This window comes from Patiria miniata, unplaced genomic scaffold (assembly GCF_015706575.1).
Source record: "Patiria miniata isolate m_02_andy unplaced genomic scaffold, ASM1570657v1 HiC_scaffold_20, whole genome shotgun sequence".
Taxonomy (NCBI): Eukaryota; Metazoa; Echinodermata; class Asteroidea; order Valvatida; family Asterinidae; genus Patiria; species Patiria miniata.
Window position 1 is genome coordinate 37207882 of NW_024037059.1, and position 23570 is coordinate 37231451.

Consider the following 23570-nt stretch of genomic DNA (forward strand, 5'->3'; position numbering starts at 1 on the left):
GTATGCTGAATTGCGAAGGACGCGGCTGCAACGTGGTCGGGCCGCTGGCACGTAAAGGCGCCTATGGCTGCCGGCCACATCGACCCATAATTATCAGGCATGCATCTGGGAAGTCACAAAAAAAGAGGAAATTCAAATCTTTCCAAGACTTTGTACAGAGTTTTTCTATTTTCAATGGCACACATTGGACGTAAAAAAGAGGAAATCAGCTGATCCGAGGAAAAGTTACATGACTGAATTATATGACCATGGAGCACAGCCTGAGATCGAAAGTGTTTGATTTTGCCGGAGGGAGGAAAACCGGAGGGCCCGGAGAAAAATCCTCGTGGCACAGGAGAGAACCAACGCACAACTCTACTCACTTGTGATCCGCGGCCAGGATTCGAACCGCGGTCACCTTGGTGAGAGGCGAGCGCTTTACGCACAAGCCACCCATGCCACCCCATACGACCCCATGCCCCCAATTTTACCTTATCATACCCCCACGAATTTTGGTATTTTTACTAATTGGACAACGAGCAATCAAACTAGCCTATTTGCGACGATAAAATGTTGCCTCTAAATAGGGGCTGAGGCATTGGGGAGACACTGAAACGTCTCCCTTATTCCACCATGTCTCCCAAAGGTATAACTTATGACGCTATTAAAATGTCTCCCATCACCGTTTCTACTCGTGGTTGTATAGCGCTTGTTACAAATGTCTCAAAGCGCTTCACAAAGTAAAAACAGAGCGCTAAAAAGTAAGAAATAATGATCAAAGTTGGCTACACGTGTAAAGATGTTCGAAACTTTCCCATCTTTAAATGCCAAATTCTGATTTTAAAATAAATTACACCGACTACAAAAGAGACCCTCATCAATAACTCCAAAATGTGTTGGTGGTATAGCAACTTGAACTGTTAACTTGTTGGATTGTTATTCATAAGATAGAGTTTGCGTTGGGGTGATGCAAAATTATGTGTTTTTTGCCTTTAAATATAGGTCGGTGAAGGGCAAAACCCCAAAAATGTATGTTAAATATTCTTTGGATTTAAACGGCACTTTAATCAACGAATCAAGCATGTCCATCCCCAAGCAGAAGAAAATTCCACCATTTAAAAATCAAAGAAAGAAATTCACAAATATTAATAGTTCATATCAACATAAATTCACATTATGAATTGAAACACTCCAATAATGACTAGTGAAAGAGATATATTAAAACTACGTTCGCGATGATTTTAATTATAACGTGCCATTTCCATCGACTTCTCTTATTATGATTGAAATAAAATTATAATTGAAATAAAATGACATTTTGTGAAAAAAATCGTTACAAAATCAAATTTTATGGGACACATTGTAAGAAAATCGGAAATTTCGTTGGAAAATTCAAAAAGTCAGATTTCCGATTAAAATCGGAAAAGTTTAATCTCTGGAATAGCCTATGTAATTTCCTTTTTCGTGGTTGATTTATGATTCAGAAGGACAAACGATATAGTCAACTCTTGCATCACCAGAAATCTCAAAATGTTACTATAAATCAAGGCATAGATTTAAACTATGAGCCAATTAAAGTACTTGAAGTCCTGATGACGAACAGAGCACACTGTTCGAAACGTCGAGTTAAAACAACTGGCTTAGAACCACACAACTTAAAAGAGATAATATTCACATGGTGTTACCACAAACCTTCTGCGCTTTGTTCATGTCCACCATGCAAACCTGCAAGTCTCATTTATTTCATTCTGGGAGTTATTAAAATGGACCTGTGTCAAATTTGGAGTGGGTCGTCCGTCCACCCACTCCACCCCTGGCTACAGTACGGACCGAGACAGAAACTGGGCCAATTGAAGTTGGAGACTGCCCCCAATACACCTGCCATCTTACTTGTCAGTTTGAATGTTGCAAACCATATTATACCATGGCATTTGGCCTGTATGAGGGGAGAAAAAAAGCGCATTCACATATTACACTTGAGCATGATTGTTCTCACAGATTTACTAAACATGGGGAAAACTGACAGTGTGCAAGTTCAAGTGTTCTAGTAGAAACCTAAACGTCAAAGAGCAAGACCGTGACCAAAAGCTTTCAAGAGATCTACAACACTGTCAAGTTCATTATCTAAACATGCTAATCCATTATAACTTTTTCTTTGATACACCCAGCTGATTGAGAGTTTGCTTACCAAAGGTTACTTGGGACAATCCCAGGCACTGGAAGCCTACGCTTTCATAAAACGCCACAAGGAAATCGTGACAGAGGAGACAAATTTTAGTGACGTTGACAAGATTGTCTCTGACATGCTGGATAAGGTGCTTCATGAGGGCCGTCGCAACACCCTGAAGAAAAGGGAACACATAGGACATAAAATGAAGAAATACAACACGTATAGAAAGTCTGAAAGATTATTATCATCCAATCAGCAAATAGGGTTTTTTTAGGCAAGCAGGTTGGTGAAGCGTATTTTTCCTTCTTTGCTTCCATTCCTGATGACCCGGGTTTGAATCCTGTCAGGACCACTTTGTGGATATTTGGGACCCTACTTGATTCTGTGAGTTTTAACCTCTTAGGCAAGCAGCAGTCTGGCGTTTTTGTCCTTCTCCTGTATCTAAACATCTTGGTTCCTCATCTCCTACAAGAAGTACAAGTTGCCCTGACCAAGACTAATTAATTGGAAACTTTTCAACAGTTAAGAACATTTGGACCGAGTTTAAGGACTAATGACTATCCCATGAAACCTCTCACAAAATTGGTGTGTAGTCCTAACTACTACAAGTACACGGTTCAAGTTTGTGTTGAATAACCAGTTGAATGTTCAAAAAATTCTCAAAACATTGAGACTCCCCTCATACGTGAGTGTGTATGTAAATTCTAGAATTAGTCAGTCTTTATTTACCTTGCCTCTATGCTCTGGGTGGGTGCACAGTGAATGCACACAGACTACTGTGCCTTCTGGATCATTGGTATACATGGACTCATGGGTCAGCTCGTTCTTCAATGTCCGTGTTCCATGGGTTATCTTGGGTATTAAGAAAAACTATCTTGTGAATTTCAAAGGTTGAGACAAATAAGCCTTACCCTGCGCAGAGTGACCTGTTGCCCTTTGGGCCCCAGGTAACCAATTTTTTTGAAAAAAGAAAAAATTGAGGGCCAATGACGGTCACCTTCCATCTAATCCTCATTCGACCCTTGCCAAATAAGCTGGTTCAATGAACTTTGCAGCCAGGGCTTCACCCAGGCCGTGTCAACAAACTTTCGACCAGGCCTCCTGCCAAGTCTCATTGAAACATAAGACCTGTAACTTGACACAGCCATCTCCCTTCATAACTGCATACAACTGCATACCACAGCCGCCAGTCAATTATCTTTCCAGCGCACTGTCTGGCAACTGTCTGGACACGGTCTGGCACGTGGCTTTTTGTTGTATTGCTATGAATAGGGTCTTGCGTAGTGCGGGAATGTACCTGCTGCCCAGAGGGCAGCAGTTGACTAGTTGTTGTAAAGTTTTTTTGTAAATTTTGAAGGTTCAGATAAATTAGCCCAAAGAAATTGTCATCTGTATATTAGACTTACACTGATCAATTTACCACTCTCATAGTAGCCCCAGAAGAGATCAGGTGCCTCTCGTTGCCTGAACTTACAACGTTCTTCTGATGCTGTCTCATCACTTGGGAAACCTTGCAAAGAAAATGACAGTGGATTTTGACCTTAAATTTATATATGTCAGAACACGAAAGTAACAAGTTTACAGTGAAAGAATAAATCTAGACTACTTCATCATCGCACTGTCCTATGTAATAATTGGCAACACTTTTATGCAAAGTATAAGACAGCAAAACAGTGTTGAAGGTTGAGGGGTGAGGGTCTGCTTGCTGCAAGGAATGAGAAACAAATATGAAGACAAATACTATTTTCCCAAAGACATTAAAATTGTGAATCGACCCCATCGTAATGGACAAAAGGTTGCCTTAGGAAACAGACCGGAGTGGGATTTAAACAGAAGTTGATGATCCAAAGCAACGTTTCGGCTTTTGGCGGGCAACAGTGCCTCAGGAAATTGGGAGGCTGCAAAAATATAAGGCTGGATAGCTCACTTGGAATTGGAAGGTTGCAGGTTCAAATCCCACTGCAATCCAACCCGATATTCATTGAAAGGGAACCTTGTTAGTTGCACTCAGCTGTTCATCAAGTCACCACTTGAAAAATCTGGGCCACATTTCATAGCTTTGCTTACCCTGTGTCAAAAAAAATTGTGCCAACAGTAGCAGAAAATGTATGCTAAAATGGTTAGTGTATTCCATGGCTCAGCAAGGAATTTCTCCTAATAAGCATTTGGATTCCGTAACTCGGTCAGGACTGTGTGCTTAATGACTATGGTAGCGCTGTAAGCTCAAACTGTTGATCATTGGCGCTTGGCACAGAATTAGTGGTTACCAGAGCCATGAATTTCTACCCTGGTATCATTCCTGCTTACTGAGACTTCCAATCAACCAGGCGTCGTGAACTTCTTGTTCAGTAACCTTCCGTATGCAAACATCCGGTGAGGCCATGTTCTCCATCAAGCAGGCTTTTCAGATTCTGGCTCATCAGTGTGATGGTCAACCCTGAGGGGAAAAAAGAAAGTTCTCTTTTAGAATTCCTGTGTGACTCTTGAAGCATCCCATACATCCGGTTCGCGTAGAGCAACCCAACAACACTGCACTGATTGCACCTGGGTATTCTCTCAGAGCATCCTAGGGGGTTCTCTTATTCTTAGGGCATTCCACGGAGTTCCCAGCAACATTGCACTGATTGCTAGGAGAGTGTCCGGGGGGCCCTTTTACTAGTTTTAGAGAATCCGAGCCCTCACTGCACTGATTCTATTAGAGGTTCTCTTACAATGCAATCAGAGCACTATGTGGCTGGGATGATACCTGAATCCCCTCGACTGCTCTAAGAGAACACCTATGCAATCATTGGAATGTTGCTGGGGTGCTCTAAGATATCCCCATCTGGGCTGCTCCAAGAAAACCGGTTCAGCCTTATGCCATCTGTGCAGGGTGTGCCTGGATGCTCTAAAAGAATCTACTTAAAGAATCACCTGAGATGCTGTAAGAGAACCCTATGCAATCAGTGATTTTTTAGGATGCTCCAACAGAACTGCCTGGGAGACTCTAAGACTAAGGGAATTACCCCTATGCAATCAGTACAGTGTGTGCGTGGATGCGCTAAAAGAATCACCTAGGCATGCTGGGGTGCTATACCAAGAGAACCCAATGCAATCAGTGAATTCTCTAAAAGAATCACCTGGGATGCTCTAAGAGAACCCCTATCAATCAGTGAATTGTTGGGATATGCTCTAAGAGAAGTGAGAACCCCTATATAGGAGGCTCTAAGGGCAACCCCTATGCAATCAGAGCACATGGCTGGGATGCTCTAAGCAGTCTAAGAGAACCCTATGCTATGCAGTCACGGTGCAGTGTGGGCTGGCTGGGTAGTCCGAGTAACAATGAATCACCTTTGTTAACATTTGGACATGGTCTGGCGAAATGTGAAAAAAAGGCGATTCGTAGAGTCCTAGTTACTCGGACTACCGGCCTGACCGGCTGGGTGGGATATTAGAAAAAAAGAATGTAGGCCTCCGCCTATACACCTTGTGTAACGTAACTCCAGCTAACATGCTCATCGGCTGGGCCCAATTTCAAGGCGCTGCTCAAGCACAAAAATTTGCATCAAGTACAAAAAACTCTGGCTTATAAAAGCAGGTTACCAGCCAAAACTCCACGTGATGTATATTGCTCGTGATTGGTATCCAGCTGTTTATTTGCTTAGCATGAAAATCACATAGAATTGGCTGGTAACCATGGTAACCTGCTTTTATAAGCCAGACTTTTTTGTGCTGAGCAAATTTTTGTGCTTAGCAGCGCCGTGAAATTGGGCCCTGGGTTCGACAATGAGCATGTCAGCTGGAGTTACTCAAGCTAGGCCTAGTCTGCTAGTACAAGACCATGGAGGAAAACCTTATGCGTATGATGTCATCAGTCCCAGAGAGATGCACAACATGACCTCCCAGTTATATCTCGCATAAGTTTACTGTGGGAAAACGGCTTTGCACTAGGCCTACATTTTTAAAGGGAATATACAACATTTGCAAACATCGAAAAAATAAAACTACCAAGTTTTTACGAAATACCTTACTAGGATGTTGGTAAATGACAGTCTCAAGCATCTTGTAAAATTATGGCACCTGGTGTGAAGTCATTTTCAAGAAAATGGTATTTTTGTATACATTTCCAACGGTGGTCGGCCGACCAGCGTTGGAAAAACCTAACTATTTTTCAACTACTGCTCCAAATTAACCATTTTTTCAGTCAAAATTTTGTTTGCTATTGGTTACATGTTTCATGAACGGGTGCAGGCCAGCTAGACTGGTTCCCGTGCCTTACAATTTTCCATCATCTATAAATTGATCCATTTTATCTTTTGTGGAGTCAGGGAACCAGACCACTTAATTTTTTTTGTTTTTCTTGGTTTTTCGAACCTTTTCGAACACAAAATTCAAAAATGTCAGTGTAACAATATTTGATCTATATCTACTTACCCCTCAAATAGTTCATTTCTGAAAATTACATCAAAAACCAATGTCCATTCCCTTTAACTAAGACTAAGATTAGATTTAGAAGTGACTGAGAGTAACAACAAAGTCAACATGGTCACATTCCTCCATACCATGGTATTGGTAGGACTCAGCCTAGGAGTAGGATGCTCAAAGAGTATATATATCTCCCATATAAAACTGATATGCTTATGGTCAGTTCTGAGGTAGTTACCAATTCAATTTCGTACCCCAACGACGTCTCAGTGACGGATATGATGTTGACAACAGCGCCCTCAATCGTCCACAACAAATGAGTATGGTGCTTAATATAATAGATTGATACGCAACGAAATCAAAATGGAAACCCGACTGTCATCTACATCATGAGAAATCATCCGAAAACACACGTGTGTCGGGCGCCGCGGCAGAACTGCGATTGATGTAAACAACGATAATACTTGGATTTTTTTTGTTACGTTTTATATGAAAAGCCATCATAATGCAAGTGTCTAAAGCAAATAATGTGAAGGTTTACAACCTCAGCCTGGGTAAATCGCTGCCAGAGGTATGTCAAAATTTTGATGATAATCCTCCAAATAATCTAGCCAAAATACTTGTACTTGTATGTAAGAGAAGGGATGGTATTTCGGACACCCCTATACATGCTATAATTTCATGTTGTATATAGTGACAAATAGTACATGATTGATGATAGTCCGAAAATTTGGAACTCTCACTGTGTATGAGATTGATGATGTAGTTTACTTTAATTGATCCAATTTCTGTTTTTACAAATGTTTTGCTCGATTCCCAAAAAAAGACCAATGAATGATTATTAAATATTACTATTAAAAAAATATTACTGCTACGTCAAGGTTTTTTTTTCAAGTTGAAAGGAATGGTTAGTCTGACTCTGAGTTACTTCGACCAAACTGCAAATTTAAATAAATTCGTTTTGTTTTTCAAAGAATCAGCAACACATTAGGCTGCCTATGCCTATTTATTACAATATTTGAAGTGTATTCGTTAACCCAACGATAATCATATTCAAAAAAAATTATATTTCAGTGGTTGTCAGACCGGAAGAGAAGGGCATTGCAGAAATCAGACAGAGGTAATTAAAACATAGTGGATAGTTTTCCGTCACCGGCAATATACCTACTAATGCCGTGAGTGCGCTGAGATTAGCGTTACTTAGGAAGTGTGATGCTGGTGACGGCAAAATATCCACTGCCTACTTAAAATAAAAATAATAAGAGTATTCAGTAAGGTACTTGGTAGTCCGAGTAACTTGGACCCAACTTATCGCCTTTTTTAACATTTGGACATGGTCTGGCGATAGTGGGGTCCAAGCTAATACCGCGACCTGGACAACATCATCCTGTCACTGCTCCAAAAACCAACATTTTCCAACAAAAAACATCAGATTTCACCTTCTAAACGGCCTCCAAATTACTAGATATGCCACCTGAGGTACAAGTAGACATCGATAATTAAGATGGTTGTACTGAAGTTTACTTACGATCCGGAAAAAAGTGAAATTTTCCGTTCATTTCGGAGAGCTCCCCTCGCGATCTTGAACACGTTAAATTTCCGATCGTGTTTAATGTTTGAACGACGCGATTTCTTCTACATGCCCAGCGTACATTCGATGGTCCCCGTATCCCGAGTGCGATTCCGTTACCGAGCGCGCGCGATGCATCGATTATGATAATGAGTCACGTTTGTAAACACATACACTGTACACGTGCATTTCGAACTGTAAAAGGGAATCGGGAACCAGCTTGAACTGGTACCCGCCATAAAAGCTGCGCTAGTTCCCGACTCCCTATTATCGTTCGAAATGCACATGTGTTTACAAACGTGATCCAGTCTACTCATTATCATAATTGATGCATCGCCCTCGGGATACGGGGACCATCGAATGTACGCTGGGCATGTAGAAGAAATCGCGTCGTTCAAACATTAAACACGATCGGAAATTTAACGTGTTCAAGATCGCGAGGGGAGCTCTCCGAAATGAACGGAAAATTTCACTTTTTTTCCGGATCGTAAGTAAACTTCAGTACAACCATCTTAATTATCGATGTCTACTTGTACCTCAGGTGGCATATCTAGTCATTTGGAGGCCGTTTTGAAGGTGACATCTGATGTTTTTTGTTGGAAAATGTTGGTTTTTGGGACAGTGACAGGATGATGTTGTCCAGGTCGCGGTATTAGCTTGGACCCCACTATCGCCAGACCATGTCCAAATGTTAAAAAAAGGCGATAAGTTGGGTCCAAGTTACTCGGACTAGGTACTTGGCAAGTCTTGCTGATACAAAATTAGCTCCAATGGAGCTGTCGCCCTTTCTACATAGCTACAATTTTCTTGGAAGCAAATAAAAGATAAAATTTATTGACAATAATTATTAGCAAAATATATTGCAAATGTATTAAAAAAAAAAAAAAAGGAGGCAAGTGGGAAGAAGGAAGCAGGCAGGGATGAGAAACTGTTTATATTTTTACTTGGCCTACACTATCTTTTTTTTTTTTTTTTAGGTGATTGGAATTTTTTTCTTTCTTGGAAGTTGATATTTGATAGTGATCTTAGTGACACTCTCATTCCTTTTCTTCCTTTGTAACAGATCTGCAGCACAGGATACAGCTGATTCAAGACTTTGAGATGCCCTCCGTCAGCAATGGTGTACAAATGACAGCAGATAATCAATTTATATTAGCGACAGGTTTGTATCAATGTACACGTTCTTTTAAATTCTGGAAGAACATTTTATAATCAGTGATCAAATAAATAAGGCCAAAAAAAAAAAAGTTGGTCTCTGGTCAGCCCGAAGTTCCGGAATTGATGCGGGACACGTTTTTTTTTGGGGGGGGGTGGCTTTTTTTTTTTTTCAAGCTTGAATTGTACAGACTAGGTGGGTATTATTTTGCTTTTTTGTGTCCTCATTATACATTGGTTTCCTCCATAATATGCCTTGGTGCCCTTTATCATTTGCCTTGGTGCAATTTCCCCATTCCTTGGTGCTCCTTGGTACAAAAATTTGAGGAGGTGCGGCAATAGAGGGCGCTGTTGTAGCTGTAGGATTTTGCTGGATTGAGGAAGGTAGATAATAGCCCATAATTGTCCTTGTTTATGGAGCATCGGCTTGCATACAAGCATCTATAATATGCGTGCAGATCTGGCGATTTAAAATCTGCAGATCTGAGGAGGGTTAATTATATGCAAAACAGCACTGCGTCTTGACCTCCAGATTCTGACTATTCAGCAGGTGTGATGTCACAATTTCTAAAGTCGGCGCCGATCGGCTGACACGCGGGTCATATACATTCACTTTGCACTCACATCAGATGTTGTTGAGATAGCGTGCAGGCTCCGTTGAACAATGGATGATACTCGTACTATAATTTTCCTTGAAAGTACAAGGAATGCACAGAGAAGCATCATGGAAGAATCATGAAGATTTCAAACAAAAAGGCTAGGTTAACGGTTGCAAATATGAACATTCTCCAAATCTGATCCTTACCAACTGGCCTTTTCCTTAGCTTTTTTTTTCTCAGAAGAGATACAACACTTGGCAGAACTGCAAGTAACAAAGAAGCATCCACTTTACCATGCAAAGCCTCAAATGTTTTCTTTAAATTTAGTGTTGCTTTTTGTATTTTGTTGTTGCCTTTGGGTAGGTACATACAAGCCACGGGTTCGCTGTTATGAAGTCACGCAGCTGTCGATGAAGTTTGAACGATGCTTCGACTCGGAAGGTAAGCTGCAAATAATCGTCATTGGATTTTGTTAGTGGAATGCAATCCAAAGAATACCTTTAGATTTAATCTCATTTGAAATTGCACTTTTGATGTGTAAAAATGTTGTTTTTATACATGTAAAGAATCCGTTTTTACTAAGAAGCACTTTTCTTCTGTTGATGATTATCTAATCAAAACGTACTGATCAAAATGTACAGTCAGTTGTTTCACATATATATTCATGTATCTGGTTCTTTCTGAACACTTTGTTTACACATGAAAATACTCTTTTTACAATTTCTACTGCAAACCTTTCATTGCATAAAACTACCGGTATGTATAGTTCTTATTGATAAAATGTATAAGAAACTTTTCCCAACTGGCCTGCCGAAAAAAGTCTAAATTTGTTGTTGTTTTCTTTCTTGTTTACAGTTGTAAAGTTTCATGTCCTGTCGGAAGATTATTCCAAGGTACGGAATACTTTTAAATAATTCCTATTTTTTTACAAATCCTGACTACAAATACTTTTTGGCTTGGAACTTTCGTGGATCCGCCAAAATGCACCTTTTTTGTATGAACCCATTGGCATTTTTTTGGTACTTTTTCATTCAAGAAGGAATCAAGCCCCATGTAAAGTTTATATTGGATACGTCGTACCTTTGTCAATACATCAAACCCTCCAAAACCTCATCATCGATCTTTAAGGACCTGGGATGGTTAGAGAAAAAAAAATTATGTTTAATTTAAATCATGAGCTTTATTATTTGATGCCCAAACAAGATAAGTTACCTTGGAAGAGAGAGAGAAACTTGTCCACTTACTTTTGTTGTTGTTGTCTGTACAGATTGTATTCCTGCAGTGTGATCGTTATGTAGAGTTTCACGCACGGTATGGCCGATACCATCGGCTACGGATTCCCAAATTTGGTAGAGATTTGGCGTACCATGAGCCGTCATGTGACCTTTTCCTTGTGGGAGCAAGGTATGTATACAGCTGTCTTCATAAAACATTAAGCGTTTTTCTGACACAGTGGAACGTCGCTATATCAAACACCCCTATACCGAACATTCGGCTACACCAAACATCATCCTTGGCTCCAGATTTTTATGTACAAATCGTACCGAACATTGTTAAAAAAATGTCAACAGAAGTTGGACAAGTGGCTATTATTTCCCCAAAGAATAGAAGGGAAAACTTAGCCACCCATTGCCTTAGGTGTAGGTAGTTAGCTCAAAACCATTAATCAATAGTCGGCTCGTGTTCAAAGTCGTCTTTCAGTAACTGCCAGGGCGTGCAGGGTGAAGTTCTGAAGTGTGCTATTTATTGAAAAGTGAGTACCGGAGCACAGACAGCTTAAAATCGCTACACCGAACGTTTGCTAATACGAACAATTTCTATGGATCCCGCGATGTTCGTTATAGCGGCGTTCCACTGTAGTCAGAGTGTTTTTTCCGCATTAATTTTTAGTGAAGATCGTGCTTTGGTTTGCCTTTTTTTCTTTCTCTATAGCCCAGAGGTCTACAGATTGAATTTAGAACAAGGACGATTCCTGAGTCCATTTGTAACTGAAGCAAGGTAGGTCCGTTTTTCTGACTTGTTGATTTCAATTGTATTCCTGAAATGGTATCAGTATCAACAGTGTATTTGTTGACTAGTGGCTGATTTTGTGATGTATGTTGCTTCTTCGCACTAACATTAAAGTGTAAATGCCTCAAACGTGTCAAATCTTATCATGAAACTGCTCTGTTTTAGTCTGAGTATCACCCGTTGTCCAACAGAGCCCTATCTATCTCGAACGGAGCCCTATTGCCCTTAGTTGATTTTTGCTCTGAGTTGAATTTTTTTTTTTCCAAAGTGCAATCAGTACATGCAGCGTTAACCCTGTACATCACCTGCTTGCACTGGGCACACTAGAAGGAAGAGTTGAATGCTGGGACCCACGCAGCCGGAAACAGGCAGCCATCTTGGACTGCGCCCTGAGCAGTGTCACCATGGAAACACAGTGAGTTTAGCAAGTGACAGGCTTTAAGTTTCCCAAAGATGAGATGTTTTTAAAACAGCAATGGTTTTACAAAAGCACAAGTAGCTTGTATATCTGTTCTTGGAAAAGGTGAAAAGAATAACTATGGTCAATAAATCGCAGATCCATCCTTTTTTGTTGTAGACGTGTAAAGATTACACGCGTGCTTGCAACTCATTTTCTCTGCGAATATGCGGCCTCTGACGTGTGCATGCACGCGTGCGTGTGATTGTGCAAAAGTTTGTCTGACATCCCGGGTATGCGCGCCAAAAGACGCGGAGCAAAAGTGATGTCATTAGTGTGGAGTGCTATCCTAAAAGGGCATGCTCATTTTCTGAAATTTTCCCCAATGTCTCTTGTCAGGGTCAAAGGAATGCCCTCTGTTTCGGCACTGAAGTTCAAAGACGGCTTGCAGATGGCTGTCGGTACATCTACAGGACAGGTAATCCTTCTTAAAATGTCGGGGTATTTTCTGTCTTTTAAAAAGAATTGTTGGGGCCCAACTGAGAAAAATGTTAGAGGCTATTAGAGTCTATTTGACTGATACTGTCACTTTAAGTTTGCACAGTATACAAATATTGAGTGGCTCAGCGTGGAATGGGAGGAATATTATCGCAAGGTGAAATCTGGACTTTTCTATTTCACGAGGCGAAGCCGAGTGAACTGGAAAAGTCCAGATTTTACCGAGCAATAATATTCCTCCCATTTCACAATTTAAAGCCACTCAATATTTGTTTTATATAACTGAAATATAGATCCTTGTCATTTGATGTATTTGAACTTTTATTTCAATACAAAACTGGAGGAAAATGTATTTCTCTCTTCCAAACCACCCCTTCACGAAAATGTTTGAACCCAACGCTGTAGCGCTGGCTCTTTGGAACAATATGCGCTACGCACAACGCTGAACGCGCACACCATCATGCATTTGCACACAAATACCGCGTCATGATCCTAACTGTTCAATAGTATTTCCCATTCCCCATGGGTGGATAGTACTTTTTGAGCCGCGACGTGAATGGGAGCAATAACGAATGTCACGTGATGTGAGTTCCACCAATCAAATGACAAGGATCTGTATGTCGGTTTTATAATGGAAGTTATGTCAGTAATGGGATAATGAAATGTTTGCCTCTCCAGTGCAAAAGTCCTTCATACAAGAAAGGAAATACAAATTGTACAATATGCTCTGTTTTTTCACACTTAAGTTTTACATTTCTTAAATCACAACATGCCTGAACTCAACTTTATTAAATCAACTTTTTCGCTGAGTTTTGTAATTTGATCAGTTGAGAGCTGTTTGCTTCAATTTTAACAGGTGCTCTTGTATGACATTCGTTCTGACAAGCCTCTACTGGTCAAAGATCATCACTATAGCCTGCCCATCCAGGCAGTGGATTTCCACCCTCAATCTGAAATGGTTGTGTCCACAGATAGCAGAGCAGTCAGGATATGGGATGTGCACACTGTGAGTTGTAGGGGTTGTTGTTTCTGTCACTCTGAGAATACAGATAACCAAATATCCAAAAACATGCACACATTAAATCTGTTTTGTCACGGAATGAAATGTGTGTGTATAAATGATATATTTAGCTATTCAAGTATCTGAAGGTTTGTAGAACTACCCCCGGAATGAATATAATGAACCAAACTCAAAACAAGTTTTGTAGGTCCTTCTATAGTAAAAGTCCAACATTATAATTTGGATTTGTACATGCTTATTGTCATTCCAAGGTAAAATCCTCCCCAAATTCACAATGTGGCTTCTTATAAACTTCATCCAAAGAAATGGGAATCAGGGCCCACTTTCATAGCGCTGCTTAACAGCCGATTTTGTGCTAACAGAGCCTCCGCAGTAAGCGGCAGCAGAAGCACGCTTAACCACAGTGGAAAAAGTTGCTTAAATCAGTGCCGAAACAGTAGAAATCTTCTTGCGGGCGCAACCGTTAGCACATCCATGCCATGAAATAGTGCTTAAGCAGCATCATGATTTTCTGCTAAAGTTAGCACAACTTTTCTGCTAACTGTTAAGCAGCGCTATGAAATTGGGCCCCGGACATAAGGATTCATGTAGGTTTTCAAATTGGTACTCAAGCAATTTAGATCTATCCAAATTTAATGATCTGGGCCCAATTTCATAGCGCTGCTTAACAGCCGACTTTGTGCTTACCGAGCCTCTATCTATTTCATAGGGACCGTTCAGCAGTAAGCACAGCAAAAGCACGCTTAACCCCAGAAGAAAACTTTGCTTAAATCAGTGACGTAACAATAGAAATCTCCATGCACACAACCGTTAGCATGAAATAGTGCTTAAGCAGCAGTATGATTTTCTGCAACAGTAAGCACAACTTTTCTGCTAACTGTTAAGCAGTGCTATGAAATTGGGCCCTGATATTGAATTGCATGTGTTTTTTTTTCTTTTGTTCAAGGGGAAAGCCTTCACCGCTATTGAGCCTGAGCACAACATCAATGGCATGTGTCTTGTGCCATCTTCAGGACTTATCCTGACTGCCAACGAAACACCCAAATTGGGCGTGTACTTTGTCCCAGTAAGTTCTAACTTTTGGAATTCATTTTTATAGTCCCACTGGACTGCACATGGGGCAACAACATGCGTGCCTCTCCAATAACATAATGTACGTTCTGGCCAAGCACATCATACTGAAATACACGTATGTCAGATTTTGTCTGATATTTGCTTGTGCAATCATTGCTTTTAAAAGAAAGATACAGGTTTAGAAATTCATCAGTGCCACGACATGTGACCGTTCTTGACCAATGAAGTCACAGTATCCAAGACACAATGTGACCGATGTCATAGTCAATTAAGTGGTGTGTTTCCTCTTGTGCACTCACGGAAAGCGCACAAGTCTAGAGGAAAACAATGTCTCCGTGAAGCGCAGTGCAGGAGGAAAAGCATCAGTAACTGAATTGCTACACTGTACGCATGACCGAATCAAATAGAGATCAATCTACAACACCCAACCACCATGAGGTGACACTACTACTACATGGAATTGATTGCTTCTGTGGAGAAGTGTGGTTCTGGAAAGAAATGGGGGGAAGACATGATTTGACGTTAATTTTTTTTTCAGAATCATACATCTTCTCAGAAGAGATTCCATGGTGTGCCTGTAAACTTCCCACTTAAATTGTACCATTCCACAATGCAAAGCTTAAAGCCACAATGTTGTTGATGTTATTTACAGAGTTTAGGCCCGGCTCCTAAGTGGTGTGCCTTCTTGGACAACCTGACGGAAGAATTGGAAGACAGTCCCAATAGCACCGTGTATGATGACTACAAGTTTGTCACCAGAACAGAGCTGGAAAACCTCGGTAAACGCTAAAGCAGTGTCAAGAATCAACTTGCTTTTACACCCAAAAGTTTTGCTAGGCCCTAAGAGCTAGCTTTTTGCCGTTTGACTGACTGAGACAGACGGACAGATTGAGTCACTAAGGATATATCCTAAACTGCAGAAACTGAACATACACCTCTTTACCTTACAGTAGGTACACTTTCAGTCATAACGGCATAAATCGTAGACTGTCAACCTAAGACAACTGAGACTGACCTGCTGACCAGCTGTTAAACCTTTGGGTTCAGCTAGACTAGAGCAGCCTAGTTTTGCACCTTCGTCATCAGTTGAGCCACAACAATTATTGCTACATATTTAAACAAACAACAATTGTTTCTTTGAAGTCAATGTTTACAAAGGGGTAAAGCCAGGTCTGTAGGTCACTCTTAACATGATTATGAATATTTGATAATGCTCTAATTACAGTTAGTTAGTTTACGCTATTATTCTTGCTTTTAGGATTGTCGCATCTTGTCGGCACAAGTCTACTGCGTGCCTACATGCACGGTTACTTCATGGACATCAGGCTGTACCACAAGGCTAAAGCCATCACAGAGCCCTTCGCTTACGAAGATTACGTCAAGACCAAGATCAAGCAGAAGATAGAGGAGGACAGAGCCAGCCGAGTTAAAATAAGAGTAAGTAAACCCATTAGCACTGGTAGGTATTCCTTAATGAATACACAAAAATCATACAACAGTTTACGGCAGTATGGGCTCCGTGCGCTAACAAAGAGGGCGCCCTTTTACCTAGCAACCCATGGGCGGGACATTTAGCTGGTTGACGCACACCGTTCCTTGTGTGTGACGCACGTACACAAATTATTGCAGTCAGGCAAGATGGCGTCGGTCGGTCACCCCCAACTGTGCTTTCTTTGCCTGTGAGGGGGTACTTGTGAATGGAGCGGATAGTGTTGTAGCAGGCAGGGTAATATATGGGGCAATATAGGAACTAAGTGCACAACAAGATCTGATGATTTTTACCGTGGGATAAATGCACACAAGTCTACAGAGGACTTGGTAGCCAAATATGGTGTACGTAGTCACAGAGTCCATACTTCAACCATATTTGTTCTCATCTTATACCGACAGAAGCTACCCAAGGTGAACGCAATGCTTGCCTCCAAGCTGCAGGAGCAACAGGAGCAGGAGCAGACCTCCAAGGCCAAGAGGGAGAAAAAGGTGAGGATGCTGTGATAACATAACCACAAACACTTGCCTGAGCAGCTGGGGCATTGGAAGTCCCAGACAGAGACCTGGAGTGCTCTGAAACGTGCAAAACTAAATCAGGCCAACTGTTTACTCACTCTGTAGCCAGCAAATTTCTCCAAATTTTTCATCGGGCATAGAGAAGGTCCTCAGAATTTCACCAACAAAGTTTGCAGACTCAATTCAATTTTTAAAGGAGACATTTCTTAAAAATTTTGCACATGAGATGGAAGTCAAGTGATTTCAAAATGAGGCTAAAGACTAGACTGGTACATGTTGAACCATGATCCAACTGTTTGAAAAGATTGACCTCTTTATTACTCAGTGTCATTAGTCTGGTGGCTGACTATGGAAAAATGTGTAATAAATAGAGACTAGGTCCCGGTTCATACCACATGTTTCTTTTGGCACAGTTGATTGATGCAGCTCTGAAGCAGTGTTGGACTGGTTGTTTCAGGTGCCAGTCTATTTTTTTTTTTACTGCATGTTTTCAATACCTTAAGTTTTGGGACTCTCATACACAGTATTGATAGTCCCAAATTTTCGGACATTGGAAGTCCCTGAGAAGCTTGGGGCAAACATAATGGCACTACGTAACTGCTGAAAAGTTGTTGTGGTCACCATTATACACATATAGACTGGCAATGAGGTCACTAGCGCACGTCTATGCCCCCGAGGGACTGTGAGTGACCAGAAGAGGGTCCTATTTCCTGAGGCTTATCGCTGAGAGAAAGGGTTTCGCCCTGGTATTTCTGGCAAGTGCGTTTATCTTCATACATATGAGGCTGCACTTTCAAGGAAGGAAGGAAGTATATTTGACGTTATGCAATATTTCTTATATTGGCGCGAATTGATTTGATATCTTACCTTCAGGCTGAGGCAGACGGTATTCTTCACGATGACCGTTTTGCAGCGCTCTTCAAGAACCCGGAGTTTCAGGTGGATGAAAGCAGCGAGGACTTCCGGTTGCTCCACCCTGTCATCACTAAACAGCAGAAACAGCAGCAGAAGGCAGCCCAGAAAAGAGCTATGCTTCAGCAATTTGATGAGCTAGAGGTACCAAGACAATATGTGCTGTAAAGTTTAAGATTCTGTGTCTGTAAAGGAATTAAACAAAAATTGTAAGAGTTATGCAACCACACCATTCTCCTAATGTTCAAAACAACCAAACTATGTGACAAAGATTCTGACAAGTTTGAAGCGTTAGGCCCTCTATTAAAATTATTGTGATTTGTATATTTCGTCGTGTCCGTGCAACAAGGTTGTATCTCCTAAAATGGGCCGTACGTGAAACGCAAGTTTCAGAATGTCAAAAGCTTGTACAGGAGTTCGTCCCACAGGTTCAGACACAGACTGTGCAGCTTCTAAACCAAACGTGTCATGGCTTAATTCAGAGGAATCATAAGGAATAATTTGGTATGGTTTGGTTAGTCTGGAAAGGCCAGTCTGAAACGGGCGTTGTATTATTGACAATTCCACAGGAGGAAGAGGGAAGGCCCAGCGACGAGGACAGCAGCTCAGATGACGATGACGACCGATCCTGGCAAGAGGAGCTCCGAAGACAGCATCAGCAGCTGAGAGAGGAACGCAGGGCGGAGGCCAGGACCCAAGCCGCCCAAGCCGCACCCAAATTCTACGAACTGAAGAAAGGAGAAGAGTTCAGTTCAGCTGCGGGAAGGAAACAGATCAGCAAGAGGCAAATGAAGTAAGGACACCTGCAGGTCTGAGCAGAGACCAAACTGGGGTCAAAGGTCATCATGGGGTCACTGGGGTCAAAACCTTATATTTCTTTACTCAAAACACTGTTCTTTCCAGAAATTACATGGCACAATCTCGTGACTCATGCATGAACACGAATTCGTTGGCCCACAGCTACCGAGATTCAATCAAACTTGTTTGTTTTAACAATTTAAAAGTATGTGATCACCCATATTTATTCATTACTCTTTGGGGCCACACACAAGTGGAAATTTTGTGGAGAGTCAAAATTCCCCACAATTCTCTAAGATTAATACAAAGAAAGAAAGATTCAAAAACACAAAACTCAAAACATTATTTTTTGTTTTTATCACAGAACCAGTCTGGCAGACCGACTTTCCCAAGAAGACGAACAGGGAGAAGTCAAGCAAATTGGTTCTGCCGGCAACCAACAGCTGATATTTACCATAAAAAAGGTGGGTATGAATCTCTTGCAGGACCATTCCTATAGACCTTTATCTTGCTGCCACCATTTCAGTTATGTTCCCTGTACCCAATAACAGTACTGAATGATCATTTTTTTTCTGTGCAAACAGAAACCAGACTATTTTTCCTTCCAGCCTCGCTTTTTTTGACGTTGATTTGAAATGGAAAAAATCAAGTTTGCCGCAACATGATAATGGTCTTTATATAACACCCAAGTAAATCCTTGTCATTTGATTGGCGGATGTTAGGTCACGCGGCATTCATTAATCGAACCGTTGCACAGCCTGCGTCATAGCCGTGCTTTTTTGGTTCCATTCACCGTGCATTTCGTACCATCCCTTTTGGTCTATTGCACGCCGCGCGCACGCTACGATGCGCAGCGGCCCGGCACTATACGATTTTTGCGCTATTTAGACCATTGCACGCGTTATATAGCAGATCACAACTTTCCTTTGAAGTTGATGCAGTTGCCTTGATGATCTTTTTTGCATTGTTTTGAGAAGTTACAATGTTAATTTGCATTATTGTCAATGATTTGACTTTTAAACCTTCATTAGCCTTAAACAAGCTGAGAAAAGTAGTGAATATGGTACAATTTTGTGAGTTTTGTTTGTTCTTAAAGTTTTATCCTCTTTTCGAATGACAGATCTACATGGATGTTTATATAAAACAGATAATGACTGTTTTGCATTCGTGCAATGGTGAGAATATTTTCATTGGTTGAAAGATGGAATGCTCCATTCATCAGTCTTTCAACTCATGAAAATATTCTCACTATTGCACTCATAAACATTCATTATTTGTATAATATGCAGATGATTAAACTGCAGGATAATATAAGTGACAAGGCTTGCTTCACTCACTTTGTGGGTAATCAACTCGAGAACACTCACACATACATTAAAGTATTTTATTAAAGTATTTTATGTAAGGAATATTTGGTCCGAATTTCAACCCAGGAGAGTAATTCTGGTTAAAATAGGGGCATTTTGAAAATAGCTTAGACCCTCTCACAATTTTTTACGCGAGAACAAAGCGATGTCTCCAAGGATACAACTTTGAGTATGGGTGATGTGATCTGTAAAACACTTTTTATTGTGAGTGTTGACATTTTGAGAAAATCTGCTGAATTTTCAGCTCGGTGGATATTACACTTTTCAAGAAAACAGTGAAAAGCAATGCACAACCTTTTGATAATGAAACACAAGTTTTTCAATAGCACTCTTTACTCCAAAAATCAGTCAGTTGACTGATTGTTGGAGTTTGCATACATTTCTTGAAGTCTTTGAAATGACAGCTAGCCAGGTTGAATAATTTCAGGTGGTATGTGGTACCAAGATGATCTTTAATCAAAGTAAGCTTTTTGATAATAATTTGGTAGGTAACTTCAGGGACAGATGCAAATGATCCTAAATACCTTCAACAACCCCTCTGCTATTGCAAAAATGAGAAAGCGTTATTGGTTGATGTTGATGATCATGCTCAATATACTTCTCTTTTTTTTGCTTATTATGTAATACAGAGTGCTAAGGAAACCAAGCTGAAACAGGACACCAGGGAGCATCACATGGAACGGAAAAAACTAAGAAGATCTGCGGGACAGCTTGCAGGCAAATCACGGGCGGGAAAATTTCACAGATGATAGTTCACTGCAGTTTTTATTTATTTTAATCTTTCTGTTTTTTCTTTTTTTTAATCTTCTAGTTTATTGAAATTGGACTATTGATAACCTTTTATTTTGGTTGTACATGGGGGTTGCTCTTTGATACGACATTACTGCACATTGGGCACTATTCATGAATGCATATCTCTCTGAATATTACATTATAATAGGGGAAACTCCAGATAGGTTTAATTTACATTTCTTTTGTCGACTGAGGATGCAACTAAACAAAATTCATGAATGGAACGGGGGTGTCACATCCACACAATCCCTTGTTCGCTACCCCCTTACTGTAACCCACCATTTCACAGCTTTGCTCTGTGCTCTGTGCATGTGTCCAGTAACGTCCACGGAACTGTTGCAATCACTGCATCATTGTGAAAAGACCACAATATCAACTCCATTGAGAATCCATTTTTAAACATACCATTTAAAGGGAATATACAACATTTGTAAACATCGAAAAATAAAACTACCAAGTTTTTGCGAAATACCTTAACAGGATGTTGGTAAATGACAGTCTAAAGCATCCTGTAAAATTATGGCACCTGGTATACTGTCATTTTCAAGAAAAGTGGTATTTTTGTATCAATTTCCAACGCTGATCGGCCGATCAGCGTTGGAAACAACTGGCTTTTTTTCAAATACTGGCCCCAATTGACCATTGCACTTGTTTGCAATCGATTACAAACCTATGAACGGGTACGAGCCAGCTAGACTGGTTCCCTGACCTTACAATTCCCCAATGTATGTAAACTGCTCTGTTTCTTCTTATATGGAGTCAGGGAACCAGACTACAGGAAAATGATCGTTTTTCTTGGTTTTTATAGCATTTTCGAACCCAAAACCTCCAAAAAGTCAGTGTAACTATATTTGCTTTATATTTCCAACCCCCCAATTCCATCCATTTCTGAAAATTACAGCAAAAGCAAATGATGTATATTCCCTTTAAATAAAACAAGGTTATTCCCAACTATTCATCTGTTCCATCAATTGTCTTGGGATGGCTGTTCCTTACATTGGCGTTGCCTGGATTTTTTTCTAGAGGGGGGGGGGGGCAAAACATATTTTTCCCAAAAAATCCTGTATTTCTCAACATATTCGCATCAGTTTTAGAGGGGGGGGGGCAGAGACATTTTGGCCCCCCCCCCCCAATAAATTTACAGCACTATGACTTTGCGCCTCTTTTTCTTTTTTCTCTTTTTTTTTTTTTGCTTTTTGCTTTTCCGCCCCCCCCCCTCGCGACGCCCATGGTTCCTTGGGGTATCAACATTTTGTAGGTATTCAAAATTTTCCAGTGAGGTGTACGATATATATGTACAGATACTGCAAGGTAAATTAAAACTAAAGGATTTATTATCATGTACACAAATAAACATTGTATATTGACATGAACTAAGTTTTAGATGAATGATACATTTTTTTAATGGGTAGAAAGGTGTTTGTTGATAGTGCTGAACGTGACGGGGAGAAAAAAAAGAAGCATAACCGTACACGATGACATGCTCCATCCAAGTGTCTATGCAATAATCTTAGGCAGATCTGCAGCAGAGCACGATGTAGGGTTTGATACTCCCCGTCTATTTTCACACAATTTTTCATGGGTGAAACATGGGGCAAAAATTCCCTGCCTCCCTCAAGCTTCCTGCATGGAAGCACCAGTGATCTCCAGATTAAAGTCTGAGATAAAACCTCTGTAGCACTGAAGATAACTACGAAATACCATCTTTAACTTTGATTAGATTAGTGATAAACCTGGCTTAGCATTATATGTCAGTGTGACAGATGGGAAACTCAAATATTTACTTTAACCAAATTACAAAACTCGTTCCAATGGATGGACGCAGTCGGCGGCATGGCAAATGTGTGGCCAAGCAAGCGGCTTAAAAAAGTAATCAGGTGTAACGGGCTTTCTAGCGTTAATCACCGAAGCAGTCGGGTGTGACGTCAGACGGTGGGGCAACCTGTCAAGTTACGGTTCGTGGTCAAGACAAATGCAGGGGAAAGAAATCTTCGATCTTAATTACACGGGCTCATTTACGGAGCTAGGGCTTTTTGAAACCCTGGCTTCGTCATTGGCTCAAGGTGATTGTAGGCCCCAGCTTCGGTAACTCCAGCTACATATCGGCGCCTGTTATACTTCAGAAACATTCAATCGATTGATATGAAGCCAAATGTTAGAATATTTCCATATGGTTTGCTTCTCAGTGGTTCAGAAGTCGGAAGCAAAGCGGAAGCAAAAGTTTCGAAAACCCCCTAAGTAAGCTGAAACTGTTGTTTAGTGTGCTGAGCATGATTAGCTGAAAACCAGTCACAAGATAAGTACACGCCTGACAGTTTGGCCGGACTTTTTTTTTGGATATATGGAAATATAATCGTGCTTGCTGCTAAGCAACTTCAGCAGCGTTATGGAATTGGCCACAGATGTAGGCGCTGGATAAAGTTTAAATTCTGAAGAAGAAGTTTAAGTTCGCAACGTCAGGCATTATTTTGTTTAGATTTGCATATTTCAGGTCAATCCAGTCAGTGAGCAGTTTGCAGCAGTCCTATTCACTTAATTCAACCTCGTTCCTGGGGCCTATATTTCCAACTACGTTTTCAAGAGAGCAGGTGGTATAGGGGTTCGAACGTACTGCTCGACACCCCGGGACGAGGTTGGTAATAGAGAATCAAAGTAGTTTCACACACTGGGAAAGATGGTGAAGTTACTGGAGTTTGGTGGGGACCCCCCCCCCCCCCCCCCCCCCTCTCGCTGGTACGTAGATAAGACTTTTCTCTTCGTGCACGGCTGATACAGTTCTTCAACCGGGTGTGCCGTGCAGTGATTTATGCTGGATCT

General features: G+C 40.9%; 2 protein-coding genes across 10 annotated transcripts; one reads left to right on the forward strand and one right to left on the reverse strand.

The window, feature by feature from the left end:
• Window positions 1–1331: 1331 nt before the first annotated feature.
• LOC119728951 (uncharacterized N-acetyltransferase C9.02c-like) lies at window positions 1332–6885 on the reverse strand. 9 transcript variants are annotated; one of them, XM_038201412.1, is made up of 6 exons: window positions 6808–6885; window positions 4457–4560; window positions 3556–3659; window positions 2879–3001; window positions 2168–2321; window positions 1332–1915 (listed from the first exon to the last, which is right to left on the reverse strand). In XM_038201412.1, exons 2-6 carry the CDS (start codon window positions 4539–4541, stop codon window positions 1866–1868), a joined length of 516 nt encoding a protein of 171 aa, XP_038057340.1. In that variant the 5' UTR covers window positions 4542–4560; window positions 6808–6885; the 3' UTR covers window positions 1332–1865. The 9 variants fall into 9 exon arrangements, with proteins under 9 accessions (XP_038057340.1, XP_038057335.1, XP_038057334.1 ...); XM_038201407.1 differs by having other exon boundaries at window positions 4457–4586; window positions 6808–6874; XM_038201406.1 differs by having other exon boundaries at window positions 4457–4586; window positions 6792–6874.
• A 34-nt stretch (window positions 6886–6919) lies between these two features.
• LOC119728950 (nucleolar protein 10-like) lies at window positions 6920–21269 on the forward strand. Its single transcript, XM_038201404.1, has 18 exons — window positions 6920–7124; window positions 7628–7673; window positions 9187–9285; window positions 10241–10318; window positions 10733–10770; window positions 11145–11281; window positions 11810–11875; window positions 12156–12302; window positions 12684–12762; window positions 13639–13788; window positions 14750–14869; window positions 15530–15656; window positions 16136–16314; window positions 16768–16857; window positions 17758–17940; window positions 18366–18589; window positions 18959–19058; window positions 20591–21269. Exons 1-18 carry the CDS (start codon window positions 7059–7061, stop codon window positions 20708–20710), a joined length of 2049 nt encoding a protein of 682 aa, XP_038057332.1. The 5' UTR covers window positions 6920–7058; the 3' UTR covers window positions 20711–21269.
• The last annotated feature ends 2301 nt before the right edge of the window (window positions 21270–23570 follow it).